The sequence below is a fragment of the Miniopterus natalensis genome, chromosome 9 (genome assembly GCF_054644295.1).
Source record: "Miniopterus natalensis isolate mMinNat1 chromosome 9, mMinNat1.hap1, whole genome shotgun sequence".
NCBI classification, from domain to species: Eukaryota; Metazoa; Chordata; class Mammalia; order Chiroptera; family Miniopteridae; genus Miniopterus; species Miniopterus natalensis.
In genome coordinates, this window is record NC_142089.1 from 75,998,344 (window position 1) to 76,020,542 (window position 22,199).

At 39.3% G+C, this 22,199-nt stretch overlaps 1 protein-coding gene across 2 annotated transcripts in view; it reads right to left on the reverse strand.

The window, feature by feature from the left end:
* Window positions 1–22,199, reverse strand: part of CDYL (chromodomain Y like) — a 153,799-nt gene that overhangs the window by 11,757 nt on the left and 119,843 nt on the right. For both annotated transcript variants that reach the window (XM_016213003.2, XM_016213004.2), the window contains exons 3-5: window positions 7,311–7,567; window positions 5,773–5,945; window positions 8–218 (exon numbers count right to left, since the gene is read on the reverse strand). In XM_016213003.2, the coding sequence (XP_016068489.1) occupies window positions 8–218; window positions 5,773–5,945; window positions 7,311–7,567 (641 nt within the window). The remainder of the gene's footprint in view (window positions 1–7; window positions 219–5,772; window positions 5,946–7,310; window positions 7,568–22,199) is intronic.

The following is a 22,199-nucleotide window of genomic DNA, read 5'->3' on the forward strand; positions in this document are numbered from 1 at the left end:
TACTCACAGATGCTCCTCCCATAATCTTGGGAAACATAACGGTGGAACAGCCATCTGGACTCTGTCCGAAGGTAGTATAGGGTGTTTGAAACCAAGCCTTTTCATTGGCCCAAACCACATCACAAAGAGGCAATATGGATGCTCCTAGCCCAATGGCTGGGCCATTTACTGCTACAATAATAGGCTTCTTAAACTGAATGAAAGTATTCACGAAGTTTCTAAAATGAAAAATAAATGGGGAATTACTCAAAATATTATGTATTTGAGCAACAAAAAAACCCACTATTATGGAATTTACCAAGACGTACACTGTATGAAAATTATGAGATGAGATCTGTTGAAGGCCTTCCTTCAGAAGTTGTAGACCATGGATTTATTTGCTGTGTTATAAATGATACTCTCGCTGCCATGCTGGAAGTGGCTGTTGCACAGGACCTATGTGAAGATTACGAGTAATATACAGCCAGAGACTGCTGTTGTATTTGCAGTGGCTCTTGGGCTCTATGATTAATATATCTTTTTCCTCAGCCTTCCTTCCCGTTAAGACATAAGAAGCCCGATAAACACCATGAGCTTCAGATGACCAATCTAGAAGCTCTCCCAGAGAAAACCTGGAACAGGGTATACTATTAACACTACCCGTTGTTGAGCAAAGACTAGAGGATTGGGGTCAGGAGCCATGGGGTTGAGATCTGGACTTGATATATTTTACACAGCTCACTGATTATTTGGAAACAACAGATATTTCCTGAGTTTATACAGAACTAGACTGAATGCCTTGGGGGATGTAGAGACGGGAAGCTTACAGGCTGGTTTAAAATATGAGATCCAAACAAGAAGAGCAGAAACCACAGGCAACATTTTGAATTCCACTGTGTGCTACAGACTACAATTACAGCAGGATTTCAAGGGAGAGTGAGATTAGGGGTAGGGTGGCCTTCACGGAGAATGTGGATTTTTATAAAACCGAGCCAAGGCTATTTTTAGATTTGTTTTAGGATCAGACTGGAATAGTAGGCTGCTTTTCAATTTAGGGTAGGTTGGTGCCACACCATACTGGGAATATGCATCTTCTCTCCACCACTAGAATCTCATTTTATGCTCAGAGGTTGCTTTTTATTATTATGCTTTAACATGGTAAAGAAAAGGAAAAATACACGCCAAGATAAGTACCTGATAATTTCTTTAAGGCAGTCTTAGCTCTAGATCAGAATTACAGAATTCTAAATTCTAAATCTGACCCCTATCTTTGATACTGAAAATAACAACTGGGTGTTTTCTACCATTCAGCAATTTAAAAACTAGAGCAATCTGTCCAGATTATCTCTGCAAATCATGATTTGGCATCTTAGTAACCACCTCTCCACCTCTGACACAAAGGGTCATATATTTTTTTAGAGGGAAGGCTGGGAGATGTGGAGGTGTGCGTGTGTAGAACAAGGTTTGAGAGGAGGGACTGCAGAATTTGGCAGCTTGCAAGCCTAGCTCCAGGAACTATTCTCAAAGGTGTGCCACAGTCATAGACCTCAGCCTGGCCCCCAAGGTTTGCTGAATCTTTACCTTGAGTGAAAATAAATTCATTCAAACGAATGAGTTGCACTAAGACTTTCTACATGAGAGAACCTAAGGCACTGGTAGAAAGATCACACTGGGTTTTAATGATACAAAGAGAGACAGGAAACCTTTTAAATAGATCCTTGAAATAACTGTAGACAATCTACATGAAGATACTTCAGTGATACCACCTTTTGAAGGTTTGGGTCAGCATACATCATAGAAATACATTTTCTATGCTCAGTTACTGATGACTCTTGACAAGGTAACTGCTGAATTTATCTCCATGATATAAAACAGACATTTTCAAAGCATGTCTCCCCATTTTCATCTGCCTCATATGAACATCTAGAAACTACAAATGGGATGGTAGATTAATATGGAAAAAATTATCAAAATAGGGTAATAATCAATTCTACAGAGAAATGGCAAAAGGAACTAATTATTCCATGTAGCAGTGTTTTCTCTCATCTTATATGTTTGGATAAAAAAAGTTTGCTTCTAAAATAGATATTGCAAAATCAAAGCTTGTATTTTTAACAAGCTGGAGAAATATTTTTTGGAACTGGATCGCCCCACCCTCTTAGATGATTTTATTTTTGCCTGGGATGATAACTTAATCTGAAAGCCATCACTATTTCTGAGAAGGGTATGAATTAACCAGCATCCTCTGGAGTGAAGACCATTTTCCCTTTTCAGAGAACACAACCTGAACATTCTGGAATATAAGCTCTGAGATGTCAGAAATGAGCATGGTCCACAGAAAACTGGTGGACAATAAACAGAACTTTATAAAAACGCTTTTCTATTTAGTACAAACTTCCCAGAGTCATAAAAGTTTAGTCAGGCATGCTGCACATCAAGCCACCCCACTACCAGAGTTGGGGAGGGGGAGCTGCCTTCAGGCCTGGGGATGAAGCTCTCAGGAGCCCAGCATTCAAGGAGAATCTGTCCTCCTTGCTTTTGCAAGTTATTATAAACCAAAACCAAAATGCATGAACGTTCAAATGTGCTCAGCTCAATGCAAGATATTGAATTTAAAATTCAGTGTCCTTTTAATTATCTGCAAATTGAGCTAGAGGCTATGCCAGGTATGGCAGGGAAGGAAAAATATTTGCCACAAATGGAGTTTTAAAAAACTTCTAATTAAACAAAATGAAAATTCTACCCATTCTTTTGAAGAACATTTACTACTTCACAGACATCACCAAAAAGTTAGAAGATCATAAAAGCAATTACTCTAAGAATAGTTTGGGGAAAACGAGGCCACCAGATCTGAAGTTTTAATAGCTCGCTGCCCTGTCTCAGCTGAGCTCTCCTCACTGTGAGTATATAGAACAGGACTAAACGGGGAAGAGGTCGGGTTCTCGGGGCATATTTACTTGCTGCCTTGTTCTCTCCTCGATCCCTCTTTGACTCACTCTGTGGTGGTAGAAGAGCCTCCCTCTGGGGAGAGAAGGCTCTTGGTCTTTCAGTTCCCCAAGACTTCAAAAGCCTAACTTTATAAACTGATTTGGGATAATTTTATCACAAATGTACTGAATATTTTTATTAAATTTATTTGCAAACTGGTTATCACCAACAATTCTGGTAACAAAATTAGTGGCAATAGATTCCTAACAAAGCTACTGGTTAAATCTAATCTTATTTCCTACTTTTCTTTTGAAAACTTGCTATAATGACATTCTCTACCCCAAAGTTTTAAGAAACAAAGACAAGATACCACAGAAACAAAAAAATAGACATAGCAATAGCTTTATGTATATAGGCTAATCTTATACATATAAAACTTAATTGAAATGCAAATGAGCAAGAATTGAAAGTTAAGTGAATCTGATGTAACTATTTTTAGGATCCTGCCAGTGTACATTAAGAAAAATTCACATTGAGAGAAATATATTCATTTAAAGAAGAACCGCGTAAGTTTCCCTAAACCAGGACTTGGCTTTTTCTAGAATACTAATTCAGATTTTGTGAGGAGTGAGGCAAGTGCTAAGGGAGTGGGAAGGTTAGGAGAAAAAATGGGGGAGTGGGTATAGCTGATGACAAGAAACATTTAAAGTTACCTAGAATGATAGATCCCTCTGATCTCTCTCTCCTCTACTTTTTCTAATCCCAACAATACAGGCCTTAGCACGGACCAGGGCAATTCAACACTGGAGGAATGGGCTGGGATTAGGGTTGAGGCACCAGCAAGATTTAGAAGTGGCGCTTTGGGAAATGCCTACAGGGTGAAGTGAGCCAGGACTGAGAAGCACTGGCTGGCAAATTCTATTTTCTTATCACAGCAGACCTCCTCAAATCACAGTATTATATGCTCTTACAGAAAACATACAGTCACCATCTGAGGCATAATGTTTTGTACCAGAAAAATAAAAATTAAGTTCATGGAGTTCATCCTAAAAGGATGGAATAGACTTAACAATTAGGAACATCTACAAGTTGTCCTAGAGGTACTGACAATCTGTCAAGGAATCACGTGCATGGTCAGTCAGTTTAATTTCAAACTGAGTAACAAGATGGTTCCATCTAGCATTCTACAAGTTTGAAATTATTTAGGAGACTAGAAATAATACCAAAAATGAAATTATAAAACTTCAAAGTATTTCTGAAAAACTACTATATGATAGCCTAAAAATGGTAATGTTCAAAAAAGACTAAGAAATAGATAAAGCCCTGTATACATGTATATACAGTATGAGAAAATAGTAGTTTTGAAAATCATTAAAAATGTTATAAAAGTCCAAAGTAACATTCAAGGTGTGGAGAACTGTCAGAGAGAAATGTCCCACCCAACTCCAGACCCACCAAAATGGAAAAAAGCACCTCCACCAATCCTGACGGGTACCTCTGAATGGTTTAAGAGACCACAAAGCTGTGCCCCCAAGGTCACTGCTTAGGGACTCAGCCACCTAGAACCCAATAGTTATCAAGAGGCTCAACTTCAACTCTCCAAAAACCTAGGGATTCTGGAGAAGATCAAATCCACTTTATTGCCATTTTGCAAATCTGTGACTCTCAAGTTTTCATCTTTCTGGGTCACTTAGGGATATGTCATTTTAGGGAGGTGTGTAGGGAAGTACAATGGTTTTTTGGTTTGGTTTAATCTTCACTTCAGGATATGTTTATTTATTTTAGAGGGAGAGAGAGAAAAACATGGATTGGCTGTCTCTCATAAGCACCCCATCCAGGGACCAAACCCACAACCTGGGTATGTGCCCTGACTGGGAATCAAACCTGAGACATTTTGGTGCATGGGATGCTGCTCCAACCAACTGAGCCACACTGGCCAGGACTGGGCTCCATTCACTTTAAATAAAATTAATCTCTGAAATATTAGATACTTTAAATACGTAGAGTGATTAGCAGGAGAAATGAGAGATATAAACAAAAATGTACCTGGACATGCTTATAGCAGAAGTGTGTGGATCTAAGAAAAGTTTTTTCAACTGCTAAGATATAGCAGTAGAAAAATCCAAAATCAGAAACAGAGGAAATGGAAACATCAAGTGTCGTATTGTTAGATGAAAAAAGCAAGTTGCAAAACAACTTGTATAATTCCATTTATTTAACAGAAATAAAAATAAAGCCGTTATTATTTGTGTGTGTATATGGAATATATATTTGAGAATGTTCAGAAAAAGGTTGGGGAAGACATACAAATGAACTGTGGAGGGGGAAGTGAGAGAGGGTGCCTTTACTTTTTACTCTATGTTATTATATAGTTTTGTATGTAGTTGAAACTCAGGATAAATTTGAAAAAGAATGTGTACTGCTTGTACTAAAGAAAACAAAAACCTTTTCATGTGATGTTATGAAACTGGCTCACCACAAAGACTAGTCAATTTATTTCAGAGTCCAGTGAATGTAGGCTATGTGAAAGAGGATGCATCTTTATTTAAGGCGTGAAGACAGAACACACTCATACTACAAATAATGTGGCTGTATGCTATTGTATATGCTAATCATTAAACACTCCCTGAGCACTTCACAGGGTTTGAGCCAGGCTTGAAATCAGTTATTTGCTCCATGCAAGTAGTAATTTATGCCAGGCCCACAGAAAAGACGAATGACTTAATTAATTTTACTACTTGTGTCTCCCAGGGGAAGGAAACGTACGTTTCATTCACAAGCTTGTTGAAGCCTGTCCTATCAGCCACTGGTATACTAAAAGCATAACAGTCAAATCACTGTTTTAAAAATAGCATTCATGCATACCTGATAGCTTCCGCCATTTTAGTGCTTTCTCTTTTTCTGTCATCTGTTAAACGCCGTATAAAATAAATAAAGTCGAGACCACAGCAGAAGACGCTGCCCACTGCGCCAAGCAGCACAAGCTTGCTGTCGTCGGCAGCTGCAGTGCTCAGAGCGCTCTGAACTTCTTTCATTACCTGAAAGTCACCAAAAGTTAAAGTGGCAAAGACTATTTTCTATACAGAATCCTAAAAGCATTTCGTTATGGAATAAACTGGATCTACAGAAAGCACATTTATAGCCTAATATCGTTCCCTGTATCTATCACAATTTAAAATAATTCCCAAATTTCTTATTTCTGTAACCAGAGATTGGGAATGCTAGGCAGAGAGTATAATTACATAACTAATTATGAACAAAGGACAATTAGAAAGGTGTGTGAATCTAAGTTACCTGAATATTCTAGTCATTTTGGCTCTCAGAAGATAAGGCAAGTTACATATTATATCCACTTGGAATTTCTACATTTTAGGCAGCAGGTGGCACTTTCAACCAGTTGAATTCAACCCAATTCCCTGGGTTTTGCTGTTGTTGAACACCAGCCTGCCACACTCGAGACAGAAATCCTAGCAGTGTGGTGCTTCAGTGCATCAGGCGCAAGTAAATGAACACGAAAGGCACAAAACCATCTGGAATGATCTCTGCAGCATTTACAAATAACAATGAGGGGGATCTACAGTCTAAAAATGGACTGGGAACCAGCCCCAAACTGGTTTGTCATGTGACCCTGCAGACATACAAACTTGATGCAGTTTGGTTTCTTGTTCGGGAAAAAAACTTGATCTAGCTGCTCACAAGTGGAAAACAAACAATTATCAGAACTTAAAATTTTAAGTAAGGTACAGTGCAGGTTCAAATACTTTTGATTTTAGATGCGTCAAAGAATTAAACCTTTGCAAGCAATAGTTTCCTGATCCTTGAAAGCTAACTTTACCAGGCACTACTAGCAATGAACGTGTGTTGAAATTGCCGTAGGTGTTAAATTCCACTTTCATGCTGAAGACTGACTGGGAATGATGGAAAAATATTCTAAAGGGGCTGAAACCCAGGGTATTTTAGTCTTGTTCCAACAAAGAACCTTCGAGAATCTGATGAAAAGCTAAAGAAAAGAATGTGTACACACACATTCTACATGTAACTTCAGGGAGGCCAGAATCTCCCGGAGGCCCCGCATGCCCCCAGGTTAAGAGCTCATAACCTGGAGGCACAACTACCATTTCCTCCATTCAGAACTCTGGTTCCTGTCCCAGCCCACACCCTTGAGAATAAAGATGGACATCCAACACACGCATACCGTCCCAACTTCACTGCAGTCACGAGTGTTATAAGGACCAAGACTGTCACACTTCACCTGTGCGCTTCCTATCTCCTGGTGGTTACTGTGAAACAGCCCAGAAGGGGAGTTAGAAAAAGCACAAAAAGTGCCAATTTGGCTGAGAAGGCCTGGAAAACAGGGCTTGGAGGAACAGGACGCACAAATCAGCCCAAGGAACATTTCTCACCTCTGGATTGAGTGAGTTATTCTCTGATGATTTTGTTGATAACAAGATGTGGGTGAAGCCATCCTGCTTCCTGACGACAATATCTCTGTATCTGTAGGCACTTTCTGTTTGCCTCACACTGAAACGCAACCGCTTGTCAAAAGGCTGGTCTCTTCTGTCGTCAAGAAATTTCCTTTTCCCGGCTGTCACTCCTGTAACGGATGTCTGTATGTTGGTTGTTCCATTGGCTGTTAATGCATCCATAAACGGAGATGTACCTGCCAAGAGTTTGAAATCACAGTGGTCTGTGATATCCTGCTACCAATTTCACTCCCAGTGTCGTCTTTGAATTAGATAAAAATGTTCCTTGGAAACTCAGGATTTAATGTTTAATGCGAGAACATTAAAAATCAGAACCTTTGGAAAATCTATTTGTAAAGGCATTTGTTTTTCATCAAAGTCTGACAAGGAAATCACCCTCTTGCTTATTTTGCTTAAAAAATAAAGATGGGAAGGTACTTGCTGAAAAGAAGCTACAAAATTTGAGACTTCTGAAAAATGGAATTAAAAGAGAATGGGTTTCATAAATAGTACCTATTCTAGGCCTGAGAAGTTGAAAGGAAAAAGGAAACAGATTCAAGAAAATATCTTATTATTAGAACTGAGGTTACCTGCCATTTCCTTTCTGAATGCAAGATCGACTTGTGCAGACACACGATGCAACCATCCATTTCTGAGGGGATGCCCTACCAAGTGGTGCCATGGCAACCAATGCATACCACCATCACTAGTGGGGTACTGGAGATACTAAGGAGGAGTGCCTTCTGATGCCCTGGGATGTGACTACTTATGTCTGTCCAGGGGTCCTAGCTCTACTACATTTTCAAATGCCTTTTAAATAGCTAAAGACAGCTCTCTTTCCTGCCCCCAAAATTGTTCCGCTAATGTTCCCACTATGTCAGCTCCTCTATGGCTACTGTTTTTCAATCCATCTTAAAGATGGTCTCCTGAATTTAATATTTATTATGATAAAGTAGAGTTTTATTTAGTACTTTCCTAGGATTACCAAGAAATGTAAGAATTCAAGTACTAGATAAATAATTATCCTATTTATATGATATATCTACATATTATCTAACCTGGTAATGAGTACACAGAAGCCTTTGGGTAGAAGGGAAAGTGTAAGAAAACTCCTTAAGAAAGTTGCTTAATAAAATTAGCAATGTAAAAGTACTCTGAGGGGAAGAACATGATAAAATATGAGTTGGAAACATTTCCTCCAAAGTGAAAGAAAATAAGCCAAGGCCACCAGAGAAGACTGACAAAGGGATATTTAGAGAAGTCAAATTATTTCCGATGAAAAACAATCTGACTTTCATTCAACTGGCAGAAGTACTTCAGAAATTTTTTAAAGAATCAATGCAATTTTATGAAAAATTTGAAGAAATTATAATACATGTATATGGTTCAGGAGTCTAAAAATATAAAAAACATATATGATGAAAGGCACCTATCACTCTTCCCCCTCCTCCAAGCACCACCTGCCCAGGACCCTCAACCCTCCAGTTAGCCACTATGTCTCGTCTCCAGGTATCCTTTGAGTACAGTGGATCCCGAGAAAAAAAAGATTCATTTGATGTGAACCCCAAGAAGGAATTTATCTGCTGAAATGAAGTTCTAATGGTCAACTGAGGGCTCAAAATTTATAATAACAGTCTAGCTGCCAACTGCTGACATGGGGTCCTCCTGAACCCTCTATATAGGGAAGATCCTCAGACTGAACTCTTGGCTTCCCACACGCACTATGTCCTTGCTTGTGTAGGCTGTCTGAGTCACCCACTGCAGGGAAGCCCTAGTTTCATCTATCAATGGACTGAGACCTACCTTGTCCAATCAGAACTGGATAACTGTATCCTCATTTACATTTATAATGACCAGTGAGAACTTCCTAACTTGGACCAATCAGAACTATATGAATTTGGGAACCTCATTCACATAAAACTGAACCAATGGGGACCTGGGTGAAACTTTCTCCCTAAAAGGCAGCCTTCCCCTGTCTCAGTGGAGTGCACTCTTAATTTGCACCGGATGATGTATCTCCTCAGTTTGCAAACTGTTTCACCTGAAAAAAGTCTCCCCTTTTCCGCACCACTTGGAGAATTTGGGTTATAGTATACATAAGCAAATAAGAATATAAATATTTCTCCTTCACCCCTCCCTTTAAAAAACACAAATGGTAATATAACAGATACACTGTTTTGTCATATCTTGCTTTTATTCATTTGCTGTACCTTAGAAATTTCTATCAGGCCAGTTTTCTTATTCTTTTCTAAAGCTGCTCAGCAGTCCACTGAATAAATGTTCTATAATTCATTTTACCAACCCACACTGCAATAAACACTAATATTCAGTATTTTTTGATATTACAAACAATGCTATGATATTGAAACAATGCTTGGCTTGTCATTCCAATGCTGGCAAATCTGTAAGTTTCTAAAGGATTTGTAATCTGGAGTATGCTAACTGAAAGGGCATTTGATAAGCTGTTACCAGTAAGACAAGCTGAACACTTCTGAGAATCCTCTTTCTGTTAACCTTACAACCTCTCCTCTTATCAGATCATTCCCTCATCTGTGTTCAAAATGTTCTCTGTTCTTTTTTACTCTCAGATACCCTCTCTAACCTGCTCTTCTCAGCACTATCTTCTATTCTCATGTGCATCACAGCCTGACCTGGTCTATACTCCTTGTCTCCACTTTCGCCTCTGTCCATCATTCCTCAACCCACTCCAATTTGAAGCTAGAGTTGACATGACCCGGCAACTTCTTGAGTACAGAGAAATGGATCACAGATGATTATGGACCACTGAGCCTAGGTGCCCAGGAGACAGGGATGCCCACAGAAGAGTTTGATGTAGCTGAGGAAGGATGAGAGGAAAACCAATTTGATTTTATCCATGGTTATTATTCCGGCTGAAGTTGCTACTGAGCCCAAAAGAGGAGGCAGAAGTCAGGGTTGGAGATAAGTATTTGGGAACTGGTGCCCAGAAATGATGAATAAACTGAGAGCACGAACACCAAAGGGAAGAGTGAGGAATGAGTCTGCTGGGGAGAGCCATGTTTAGGGCCCAGAGGCAACAGAGAAGCAGGAAGGCAACAGCAGGCTTTCCAAAAGGAAGGAGAAAATGCCATGGCAACAGGATGTGTCAGTAGTGACATATACCTGAGAGGTAAGGAGAATGGAGAAGAGGTAACTGGGGAGTGGGGAGATTAGAAGTATTTCATAAACTTGGACAAGTTGTTTCACTAGAGTGCTAAGGGTAAAAGCCAAACTATAGGATTCAAGAAAGATAGATAAAAGTTGTTAAATAAAACACATAAATGTTCAAATTAAGAACTTGTTAAAATGCTGCTTTAAGGAACAGAGAAATACAATTACAGGCAGGTCAACACTGATCTTTAGGTGATGGCTGACAGTAACGACTTCCCTGACTAAAAAGAGATCACATCAGGAATAATCCTATGCAGATGCAAGCTGGAAGGCCACATGACTTGGGGGTGAAGGGTGAGGTGAAATGAGTGGAGACAGGTTGGATGCCCTGGCCTTCTTGAGAAGAGGGGGGGTTCTTGGAGACTACACATGTCAGTGTGCTAGTAACAAGAGAGAGATGTTTGGGTCTTTAACCCCAAACTGATTTATTTTTTAAAATATGTTTTTATTGATTTTAAAGAGAGAGGAAAGGAGAGGGATAGAGAGATAGAAACATAGATGAGAGAGAGACATTGGCTGGCTGCCTCCTGCATGCTCCCTACTGGAGATCAAGCCTACAACCTGGGCATGTACCCTGACCAGGGATTTAACCAGGGACCTCTTGTTCATGGGCAGACGTTCAACCACTGAGCCACGTCAGCTGAACTCAAACTGAATTTTTAATTGGTGCTGTATCAAAGCACAATAAAAATGATCCCAGCAATACAGGCGAAGGAGGGTTGAACCTAGGTAGCAGCCTTTTACCAGGACAAAGCCCACTGGCTTTGGATCAGCCACTTCTACCCCCAAACTGTTCTTCTCAGTGTCATTTCTTTTCCTATTTAAAAAAGCCACACATTACTTAACTCTGTAAGAAGTTTTCCTGGTATCTTCCTTCCCCAGAAGCAGGATTTCTAGGATACGAAGTCCATGTAGCCTTTATATGTGAGTCAGAAAAAGCCCAACACTTTTTTGGAGGCAATTGATCTTATGGAGCTATCCATGGTTCTGCAAATTTATAAATGGATTCATGCTGGCTCATGCGGACCAGGATTGTTGAACCTGGACTTCATCTCCCTGTTAAAACTATATTGGCTCACTGTTGCCATTGAGGTACCTGCTGATTTCAGACCCTGCAATCTTGCCATACTCACCCCGAAATGACTCCTGAGATCCTCTGTTATGCACCTCAAGTAACATCTGACTGTGGCCTACTTAGGTAGACTCAGCAGGATTGAGTCTCAGAGTCAGACTGCCAACACTGAGCTAGGTCCTGCCTGGATTGTCAAATGAGTGGTTTCTTATGCTCATTTGGACAGCAGGTCAAATGCCATCTTCTCAGAGAAGCCCTTTTGAACCACCCCATCTAATGTGGGCCCACCCCATCACCATTTCACATTGCCTCTGTTTTTTGTAGCACTCCTCACCAAAGTTATTTCTTTCTCATTTGGTTTTTATTTATAGTATATATTGTCATATTCCACACAGTTCCATGACAGCAGGATCCCTGTCTCACTCACTAATGTATTTCTAGTGTTTAGAACATGCAATATTTACTGAATAAATGAATGGAAGGAACAGTAAAGTCTCTTTAGTCCAGCTCCCTCCACTCAAAGGTGAGAAAGGAAGTGACCTGCTGAACGACACACTGATTACTTTGTGCCAATCTGGGGACAGTAAGTGCTGCACTATAGAGCAGAATCAACTGCTAATGACTAAACTGAAAGGTAAACACCGAGATTCAGGGAAAAATATCCTCCACAATTTATACTGTGAGGATTTAGTGTGACTCACCAGACCAACAGCTCCAATGAAAACATAAGAAGCAATAGTTGTCTCAGTGAACTGAGAGTTCCCTAAGGATATGAATTCAGGAACTAGTAAATCCTTTCTTAGGATTTACTAGCATAAAATTCAACTAAAAAAACCCCCATCATTTTAGTGTCCCTCCTAATAAATGGTTTTCTTCTAACATGCTTGAGAGCAAAAACAATACCCTCCAACATACTTACTGTTAACCTGTTAAAATCCGTTGCTTTAAAAGCATGTCTCTCTAAAAATGCAATGTGCCTTCTGCTTCCAACCACAAGAGGGAAACAGTATCTGGATCTCCTCACTTGCCAGTGAGAAGTAGAAAACTGAACAGCCACTGAACAACCATTTCAGACACCGGACAACAGGTAGTACAGGACCATGCTTCCACAGTGAAAGGGAACAAACAAGGTGAGCCCAGCAATCCACTGGCTTTCTGCCTGGAGGCCACTTCCACACTGCAGGTGCAGGGAGAGGAACCCAGATACAGCCTGCAAAAATGCTGAACTGACTGGACGTGAGGAGGCCCAGGAGGCTATAATTTGTGGGGCAGGGTTTAAAAAAGAAGGGAGCTACACAGAAAGTTCTAGAACTGCCTAGGGATCCACTTGAGTTGAACACCAATCTGAGTGTGCATAGGGTGAAATCCACAAGGCTTGGGAGAGGAACAATTACCTGTAAACTGAGTAACTGCCGGAGTTCACAAAGCCTGGAAGCCCTCACCAAACAGAGTGGAAAGACTTCACTGAGTACCTGGGGCACTGGGTAGGAACACCAGAACACGTACCAGCTAGATTATAAAGGCTACCAGTCTAGAACCGCACTAACAAAGCTTAAAAATAAGCCTTGAAAGGATCAAACCAATATGCAAGAAACAACTGGCTGCCAAAACAAACCTAGCATTTTTAAAAGCACACAATAAAATCCAGTACCCCAACATGTAAAAGTAACAACATTTAGCAATCAAAACTTGCTAGCCATACAAAGAAGGAAAATAGGACCCCCGTCACCAAGATTAAGTCAGTTAACAGAAAGAGAACTAAAAATGAGAGATGAAGGAATTAGCAGAAAAGGACATTTCCACAACTGTTATAAATAACCTCAATGTGCTCAAGGATTTAACACAACATGAACATGAGGAAATGGAAGATTAGAAACAGAAATTTCATTGGATTTGTTTAACAGGTTGGATACCACAGGAGAAAAGATCAGAGAACTTGAAGGCATATCTACAGACTCTATCCAAAATGAAGCAGAGTGAAAACAGAAAATACAGTGAGTAAAGCACTGTGAGCTGTGGGATAACATCATGCAGTTGAGCATACGTATAATTTGAGTGGAGAAAAGGTGTGTATTTGTGTGTAAAAAAAATCTGTAGAAAATAATAGCTGAAAGTTTTCCTTAATTTGTTGAAAACCAGAAGCTTACATACCCAAGGAGCTGAATGAATACCAATTGGATAAACACAAAGAAAACCAAACGATGGCACATCATCAATCTGCTGAAAGCTAGTGATAAACAGAAAATCTTTGAAGCAGGGAGAGAAAATGACATACTAGATACAACAACATAAGAACTGTATATTTATCTTACAAAGTACACAAAACAGAAGAAGAGCATCTTTAAAGTACATGAAGGCAAAGAAGTCAACTTGGACATATACTATATATGTAGCATTAATATCCTTCAAAAACAAAGCAGAAGTAAAAACTTTTGCAGACAAAAGCTGAGAGAATTTGTAGGCAGTAGATATCTGCTATAAGAAATGTTCAAGTTTTTCAGGCAAAATGGTATCAGGCAGAAGCTTAGATAAATACAAAGGAATAAAGAGCACCAGAATTAGTAAAAAAAAGAAACTGCACAGACTGCATGTAAAGTTTAATTAATTAAAAGTGTAATAATTGACTGGTCTCATCACACACACACACACACACACACACACACACACACACACACACTTCTCCCCTGCTTTCATACCAACCTAACAAAAATAAATAAAACCCACTTTGTATACACTATGCAAACACATTACAGTATCTTCAAGAAATTGAGAACTTTTTGAAAAAACATGAATTCTTAAGATTATTCTCTGACAGCAGAAACAAAAGAAAGATTACCAAGGGAAGATAAAAGTAGTTATGAAAGAATTACCTCTGAAAACCACTTTGGGACTAGGCAAGGTAAGGAACAGCTGACTATAAAGTCAGTGTCAGCGCTAAGGAAAGAAGAAAATCGACCAAATTCATTTGTACTCTGATGCCAGAACGTGACATAGATGACAAAACAAATCTACACACCATTTTTTAATTATTTGTGGCATCACAATCCTATTTTATTAACACCAAATACCGTGAAGCTACCTTTCTCAATTTTAATTCTAATACACTTCCATTCACAATCTCAGTGGCTAAGATTTGGTTGGAAGAGAAGCTAAGAAAGTTTTGAAAAGAATAGTGAGTGAAATATACCTTAGTAGTTCTCTTACATAGCTACATTAAGGGCATGGCTCCAGTACAGGGAAAATGACCAACTAGATTTAGGACTAAAAACAGAGCTTGTACAATGACAATATATGCACTACAATCAACACAAGTCAGTACGGACCATTCATTCAGTATGTGGTAATGAGCCCTGGCCCGTGTCCTCAGTGGTGAGAATGGCAGCCCCCACACAGGAGAGTCGTGGGTTCGATTTCCAGTCAAGGGTACGTACCTGGGTTGTAGGTTCGATCCCCTGCCCTGGTCAAGGCGCTTGCAGGAGGCAACCAATTGATGTGTTTCTCTCACATCAATGTTTCTCTCCCCACCACCTCCCTTCCACTCTCTCTAAAAATCAATGGAAAAAATATCCTCAGGTGAGGATTAATCAAAAAACAGGAAAAAAGAAAAAAGGAGGAGGTTGGTTTAATAAGTTGTCAAGGCAGTATGGATCTCAAACTCAAAAAAAGTTCAAAACTGGATTTTAACCATCTTGGATATTCATGGCCATTACTTTCTTTAGCTTAAAGTTAGGGAGCAAGCACTGTAGTTTCTACAGAATTATTATCCCTCCTTTATAGAGTTTGGTATTTCAAAAAACTATTATTCACACCCACTGAACCCAATTCCATTTAACTATGCAAAGTCCATCATTTTATTCAGATTATGTAACCTGCAAACTGAATTCATTAAAATTCTTTGAACACCAGTATCCCATTTTCCCACAACCTGTTAAATGAATCCTTTATAAATAATTATAAAAGTCTCTTTGCTCCAACTCCTTCAATTATACTTTCCTGTCCATAGGGATCTCTGAGTTTAAGGTTACATATGCTCATTCTGAGCTGTTTTCAAAAGATAATAATATAATGTTTTACTTAAACAGGATTGATGTATTAGAAACAATGTGAGCACATTGCAAATTTCACCTGTGTTTATGCTTGATTTTGTTTGGAGAAAGTTGGCGACAACCACCTTCAGGTGAATCTAGCTGGGCAGGAATACACAAAACCCACACCTCCAACAGCTACCTGACCCTCATCAAGTGCACAGCTTTCCATGTGATTCAGATCCCAATTCCAGCACAATTCACAATAACCCAGGAGCTGAGCCCTTTGGGCACCCACTTCTCCAGCAAACTGCAGGACTTCTTCAAGATAAAGTGCCACATATATATGCTGTAGTTATATTTATGTTTTTCTTAGCCATTTAACATGTCATACTGTGTTACCATTTTTATTAGGGTCCTATCTTAACTTTTAAATGTGTAAATAACAACATTTTTGAATGCTGGGCCCCTGCCCCATTTCCCTCATGAGCCCTGTGGTTTTTAGTGCATGATTTTGCATAGTGTGATGATTTTTAGGAATACATATGCTGCATTATAAGAGAACTGCCTGTAAGTTTTCTTTCCACTGCTCAGTATAAAAGTCATTCTTTTTGCCCGATTCAAGAAAGAATTTATTCACAGCCACATTTTAGACCTGGCCCTAAAAATAAAACCATCTAAATACCTAAACCAGCCAGCAACTGCCAATGGGGAATAACGAGGGAAATGTTACAATCAACCCCACATTCAGAGAGAGCTTTGTTTTTCATCAGCCAAATCCTTCCAGGAGGAACTTCCTAATGTGAGGCAGGGGCTCCACCCAAACCCCACTGAAAAATGCCTGGACACTGCTGTCCCCACCCCAAACTGTACAGGGAAGGAAACAGGAACAGAGTGGGCTTCCAAAGCAAAGGCTCCCAAGGCTTCTCAAAACTGAATGAAGATTCTCTATCAGGAAAGAGCCAAGCATTATGTGTTTGTGCTCCAAGGCACTGACGTGGGTTCTCCTTCCTTATTCCAGCAGCCATAGCAATTGTTGTCCACACTCAGTCTCCACTAGAAGGTCTTTTTCTTCTAGTCATTTCAGGATGGCTACCCCACACCTAGTGTGATCATCAACTCTTTGCCTAGGGGTGGGTGAATGCTGTGTTATTTCTCCCTATTCTATACAATAGTGCTTTTCAAGTTGAGATACAAAAATCAATTTTGGGGATAACAATCAATATTTATTTAAAAGAGAATAGGAGAAACTGGAGACCACTGCATACCAGTACCCTGGTGGACCAGACAAAATGCATCTTTCTGTGGGTTGTACTGGAGAAGTTTGAAAACACAGCTTTAGATCCTTGCAAGCCTATCTTGTCATAAAGCTTGAGTTTTGCTTCTGGGCATGACCCACAGAAGGGGCTTCCCTGGTGGTTCCAATCTGGACTCAGTATTCCCCTGCTGAACCCTCTAGGCACACTTCACACTGAGCTGTAAAGAGCTGACTCCCCTGAGGAGGAAGGCACCTCTGTGCCCAGCACAGCATCTGACACTTGATCACAGGCCTCTGGGGGGCTACACCTATAGCAGGGGTTCTCAACCTGACTGCACAATAGAATCATTGGGCAGCTTTGTAAAAAATGCTTCTTGGGCCACATTCTCAGCTACTGGGGATTCTGGTAGTATAGCACAAGCACCTTTCCCATGATTCTGATACACATTGAAGGTTGAAGACTACTGTTTTGAGTAAACAGGTCTTATATCTTTCACTGGTACAGCATACTTGTCTGAAACAGGATATACAGGGTAACTCAAAGGAAAAAAGCTTAAGTCAGAAAACTGAGACTAGATTAGCAGTGACATTTCTTCCACATCAGAGGGTCATTAAAGTCCAAATAATTAAAACAGATAAATAAGGAAATGGGGAAAAAAGTGATATTTACACAAAGAACACTGGAAACAATATAGGGAGATGCTAAGTCAGATAAAGAAGATTAGTAATATAGAGAAACTTGAAAATACTCAAAGATATTCAAGAAAGTTGCTTTTCTCAAATAACAAATTTAGCGAGTAAATCAAAGGAGATGGTGAAAACTCAGGAACTGGGAACCAGCATGCATGGGTACTGGTCGCCATCAAAAAGATTATACTGCTTTCCTCTTTATAAAAGGGCACTCAAGGAAACACGTTCACAATTTCAGTTGAATAGCCTCAAAATGTGGAAACAGTCTAATGGTTGGTTCCTGTATTATGTATATTTATAATATTTCACAGTTAGTATCATTCAGGAGAGTAAAAATTTCCACATTCTGATTAATTGGAACAAACTTCCCATTCATTGACACTTTTCCTTTTTTTCTTATTCTTCACTGAATGCAAGAGGGAAAAAAACCAGTGATCAATCATACTAGTTTCTCAGTGGAGGTAATCCGAGGTCAGAGACGCAAAGGCAAAAGGGGGGGGCAACCAACATCCATGGGCTCATCTGCATTTGCGGGGCATGATACTGCATCTCAAGGAATTTCCATTTTACTCCATGAAAACCCAAGGTCCAAACAGTTTAACTGCCTTGCTTAAAGTTACTAAGTGGTGAGGAGGCACATGCTCAGATCACACCCAGGTCTGCCAGATGCACAAATGCTCTCTCCATCACATGTAGTTGCCTGCTACAGTAGTAAAGACACAGACACGTGAAAAGCTAAAGAGAAAAAGGTAAACAATGTGAAAATGCGATTAGTGATAAGAAATGTCTTCAAAGTTAGGACCATTTCCAGGTAATATTGCTTATGACTTCAGAGAGTTGGATTTCAACGGGCTCTCAAGTACTTTTGCTTATTGTAGGTGCTCAATAAGTACTTGTTGAAGATAATTGGTAAAAAATATGGCATATTAAGGTACTATGCCATTAGCAAAAAATTGAGGTGGCTAGATATATATTCAGGGGACTTTAATGAAGGCTTATTATTTTAAAAAAACACACATAGTCTTAAACCAGCCTTTAACGGGTTATACTAAGTTAAAAATAAAATGTTAAAGAAATATGAACTTAATGCTGGGGCAATGAAGAAAGAAAATTAACAGTTCACCTACCCATCTATAACAACTGAAAAAAAAAAAATCAGCCTAGGAAAAGAGGAATATGAAAGATCCAGGGGGTAAACATGTGTACTAAGCCAGTTTGAAACAGAAAAAAATCAAAAAATCAAAGGCTGTTATAACTCCCAATACATATCTAATCACTTATTAAATTTTATGGGCTCCAAGGAGTTACTTTTGTCATCTATCCAAGAGGAAGGGCACAGCTAGTTTGTAGTCACAGCTAGTCTTTCTAGTCCTGCAGAGAGAAAGTTTGGAAAGAAATACCCTATGTGCATATGTAAATGGTTCCTCACTGTGCTTAAAACACATCCATCTCCAAGTTCTATATTTGTATCTATCCACCTTAAAGCTGTAACTTACATTACCTACTAACTTTGTGTACAAAAGGATTGATGGCCACTACTTTTCAGAGGGTATTCAGGGATGTATCATGTTAGAGAGATTATTAAAAAAACCCAACAAACCACAGATACAATTTAAAAACTGACATATAATCTGATTAATAAATTGGCTATGACATTTCACTTTTATACCTAGTACTGTACTGTTTGGAGCTACTAGAGGCGCACCGCACCCATGAAATCTGAAAGCAGTGCCCTGTCTTCAGAGGACATTTGTGGATTCGGTCCTTCAGAAAATTACAGTCCAGTGGCACCAGATCTGTCTGGACTCAGAGTTCATTTAGTTTGCCTACAAGCCACACTGACTTTCTTTAGGGCTAGTGCAGACACAAACACCAGAGACGCATGTGAGCCCCTATCCAGTAGGTCAGAGGGCCATTTGCAAGTCCCCCTCCATGTTCACCACCTGCCTGTCACATAAAGAGAGGAACTCTTATTAAAACAAGCCTCTGAACTGTATGTTACCACCTCATAATTCCTACAGCTAAGCTAGGCATGAGAAGGGGCATTCTAGTGCCTCAGAAACAGCTAAATTATAATTATATATTTATTTTGCAAAAGTCCTAAACAGAATATTAGCAAACAGAACTTGGAACATAGTATTTTTAAATTGTAAAATATAAACTGTACATTTTATTTTTTAAAATATATCTTTATTGATTTCAGACAGAGGGAGAGGGAGAAGGAGAGAGAAAAACATCAATGATGACAGAGTCATTGATTGGCTGCTGCCTCCTGCACGCCCCCGAATGGGGATCAAGCAAACAACCTGGGCATGTGCCCTGACCAGGAATCAAACCGCAATCTCCTGGATCCTAGGTCTACACCCAACTGCTGAGCCACGCCCGGCTAGGCTAAATTGTACATTTTAAAGTGCACAGTTCAGTGGTAAGAAAAGCACATTCCCAGTGTTGCACCACCACCACCACCACCACCGCCGCCCACTTCCAGAACCTGTTCATCCTCCCAAACTGAAACCGTCCGCATTAAACAACTCCTCTCCATTCTCCTGGCAACTGTAATTCTACTTTTTGGGTCTATGAACTTGACTATTCTAGATACCTCATATAAGTGGAATCATATTTGCCCTTTTGTGACTAGATTCTTCACTTAGCATAATGTCTTTAAGGTTCATCCATGTTGCAGCATGTATTAGAATGCTATTCTTTTCTAAGGCTGAGTAATATTCCATGGTAGATATACATGATCTTTTGTTTATCCATCATTCATCAATGGACACTGCAGTTGTTACAACTCAAATCATAAATAATGCTATGAATGTGAGTGTACAAATACCTGAATCCCTACTTTTAATTCTTTGTACCTAGAAGTATAATTGATAATTTATAGATTATATAAAAATATCCATATCTGTTGATATAGAAGTAAAACATATAGTATTCTGTTTAATTTTTTGAAGTTATATTTAACATCTTCCTAAATTAGCTAGCATGTGTTTAATTACTAGTTACAATCAAATTCTCAGAGAAGATCATGGGCTGGACTGTGATCACTCTCATTTTCTTGCTAAATTTCTTTGGTTTCTCTGGGATGGTGAAGCAGAGGAGACAAGGATGGAAAATCCTTCAAATGTTGGAAAGAGGTTAAAATAATCAAAGATAAATTGCACAAAGATGTAGCCAATTCTGAGGCTCTTAGTCTAGAGACAAAAACCCTAGTAAAAGACATTATTTGTTTCTTTTTATGGCCCGAAATAGCTTTCTCCTTGTCCATCTTGCAGTTTCAATGTATGCATACAGGTCACATACTTCTCTGAAGGTAGATTCAGGCCTAATTAAGCTTGTGCCACTGATTCTGAGCACTAGCCTTGCTTTGAAAGACAGAGAGTTTGGCAGTGGGAAAATAAAAATAACTCAGAGATATTTGTTCTTTGGAATAAACACACTCCAATTAACGAAGTCACTGTAAACTATGCAAACATCTATAATCAATTCAAGGCACAACTAAAGACAACCAAGTGTCCTTGCCTGCCCATGTTTTAAAGTTTTGTGGTATAAAGGTCCGTACTCTACAGGATTGTTTTATGTAGAAGAACCTGCTGTCAGTTTTAATCTTCATTGAGTTGCGCTGAGCCCTTCAGAGAGCATTAATCCCTAAAGAGATTTGGCCCGGCCGGGTGTGGCTCAGCGGTTGAGCATCGACCTAGGACCCCAGGAGATCAGGATTCAATTACTGGTCAGGGCACATGCCCGGGTTGTGGGCTAGGCAGCCGATCAATAACTACTCTCATCATTGATGTTTCTTTTTCTTTCTCTCTCTCTGTCTCTCTCTCCCTCCCCCTCCTTCCTTTCCTTTCTCTGAAATCAATAAAGAAATGTTTTTTAAAAAATAAATAAATAAATAAATAAATAAATAAACAAATAGATTTGGATTCCTAAATCTAGAAAAGCGACAAAGTCCTTAGTTGACCAAAGGAAATGTAAGCATCTGTCTTTATTCAGTTCTTCAACACATATGGCAGTAACGCAGTTACAAAGCTCTCAGCAGTCGACAATTTAGAATCAAGAACACGGAAGAAACTGAAATCGTTAAAAGTATATTATTTGAAGAGGCTAATTTTAACAGTGCATAGCCATTAATTTCAAATCCTAGATATTAAAGGAAGACACTATCTTGGTGAGATACATGGAGTATAACCAAACCTCTACTCCAAATAAAATTAATTCAAAATCTGTATTTATTGCTCACAGAGGGCAAGAGTTCAGACACCTCTTCTGGCAGTACATTATTACCAAGAGTAAGGATAGGTTCAAGGTGTCTGCTAATATTCACAGTAAGCTCTACTTCAACTTTCTATCTGCAATGTCAACAGCAACAGGTTAAGAATGAAAACCTGTCATCTATACTTTTAATATTTTCTAAGTGCTACCACTTCAACCAGTGTCTTGAGTACTCAAACACCAGAGGACAATATTACTAACTTCTTCATATAAGCTATCATTTCAAAGCAGTCCTCCTTTCTACCCCTCATCTCATCTTTAAAATAGAAGTAGTTTAAACTAGAATAACACTTAGATTAATTTTAACTATGCTCTCA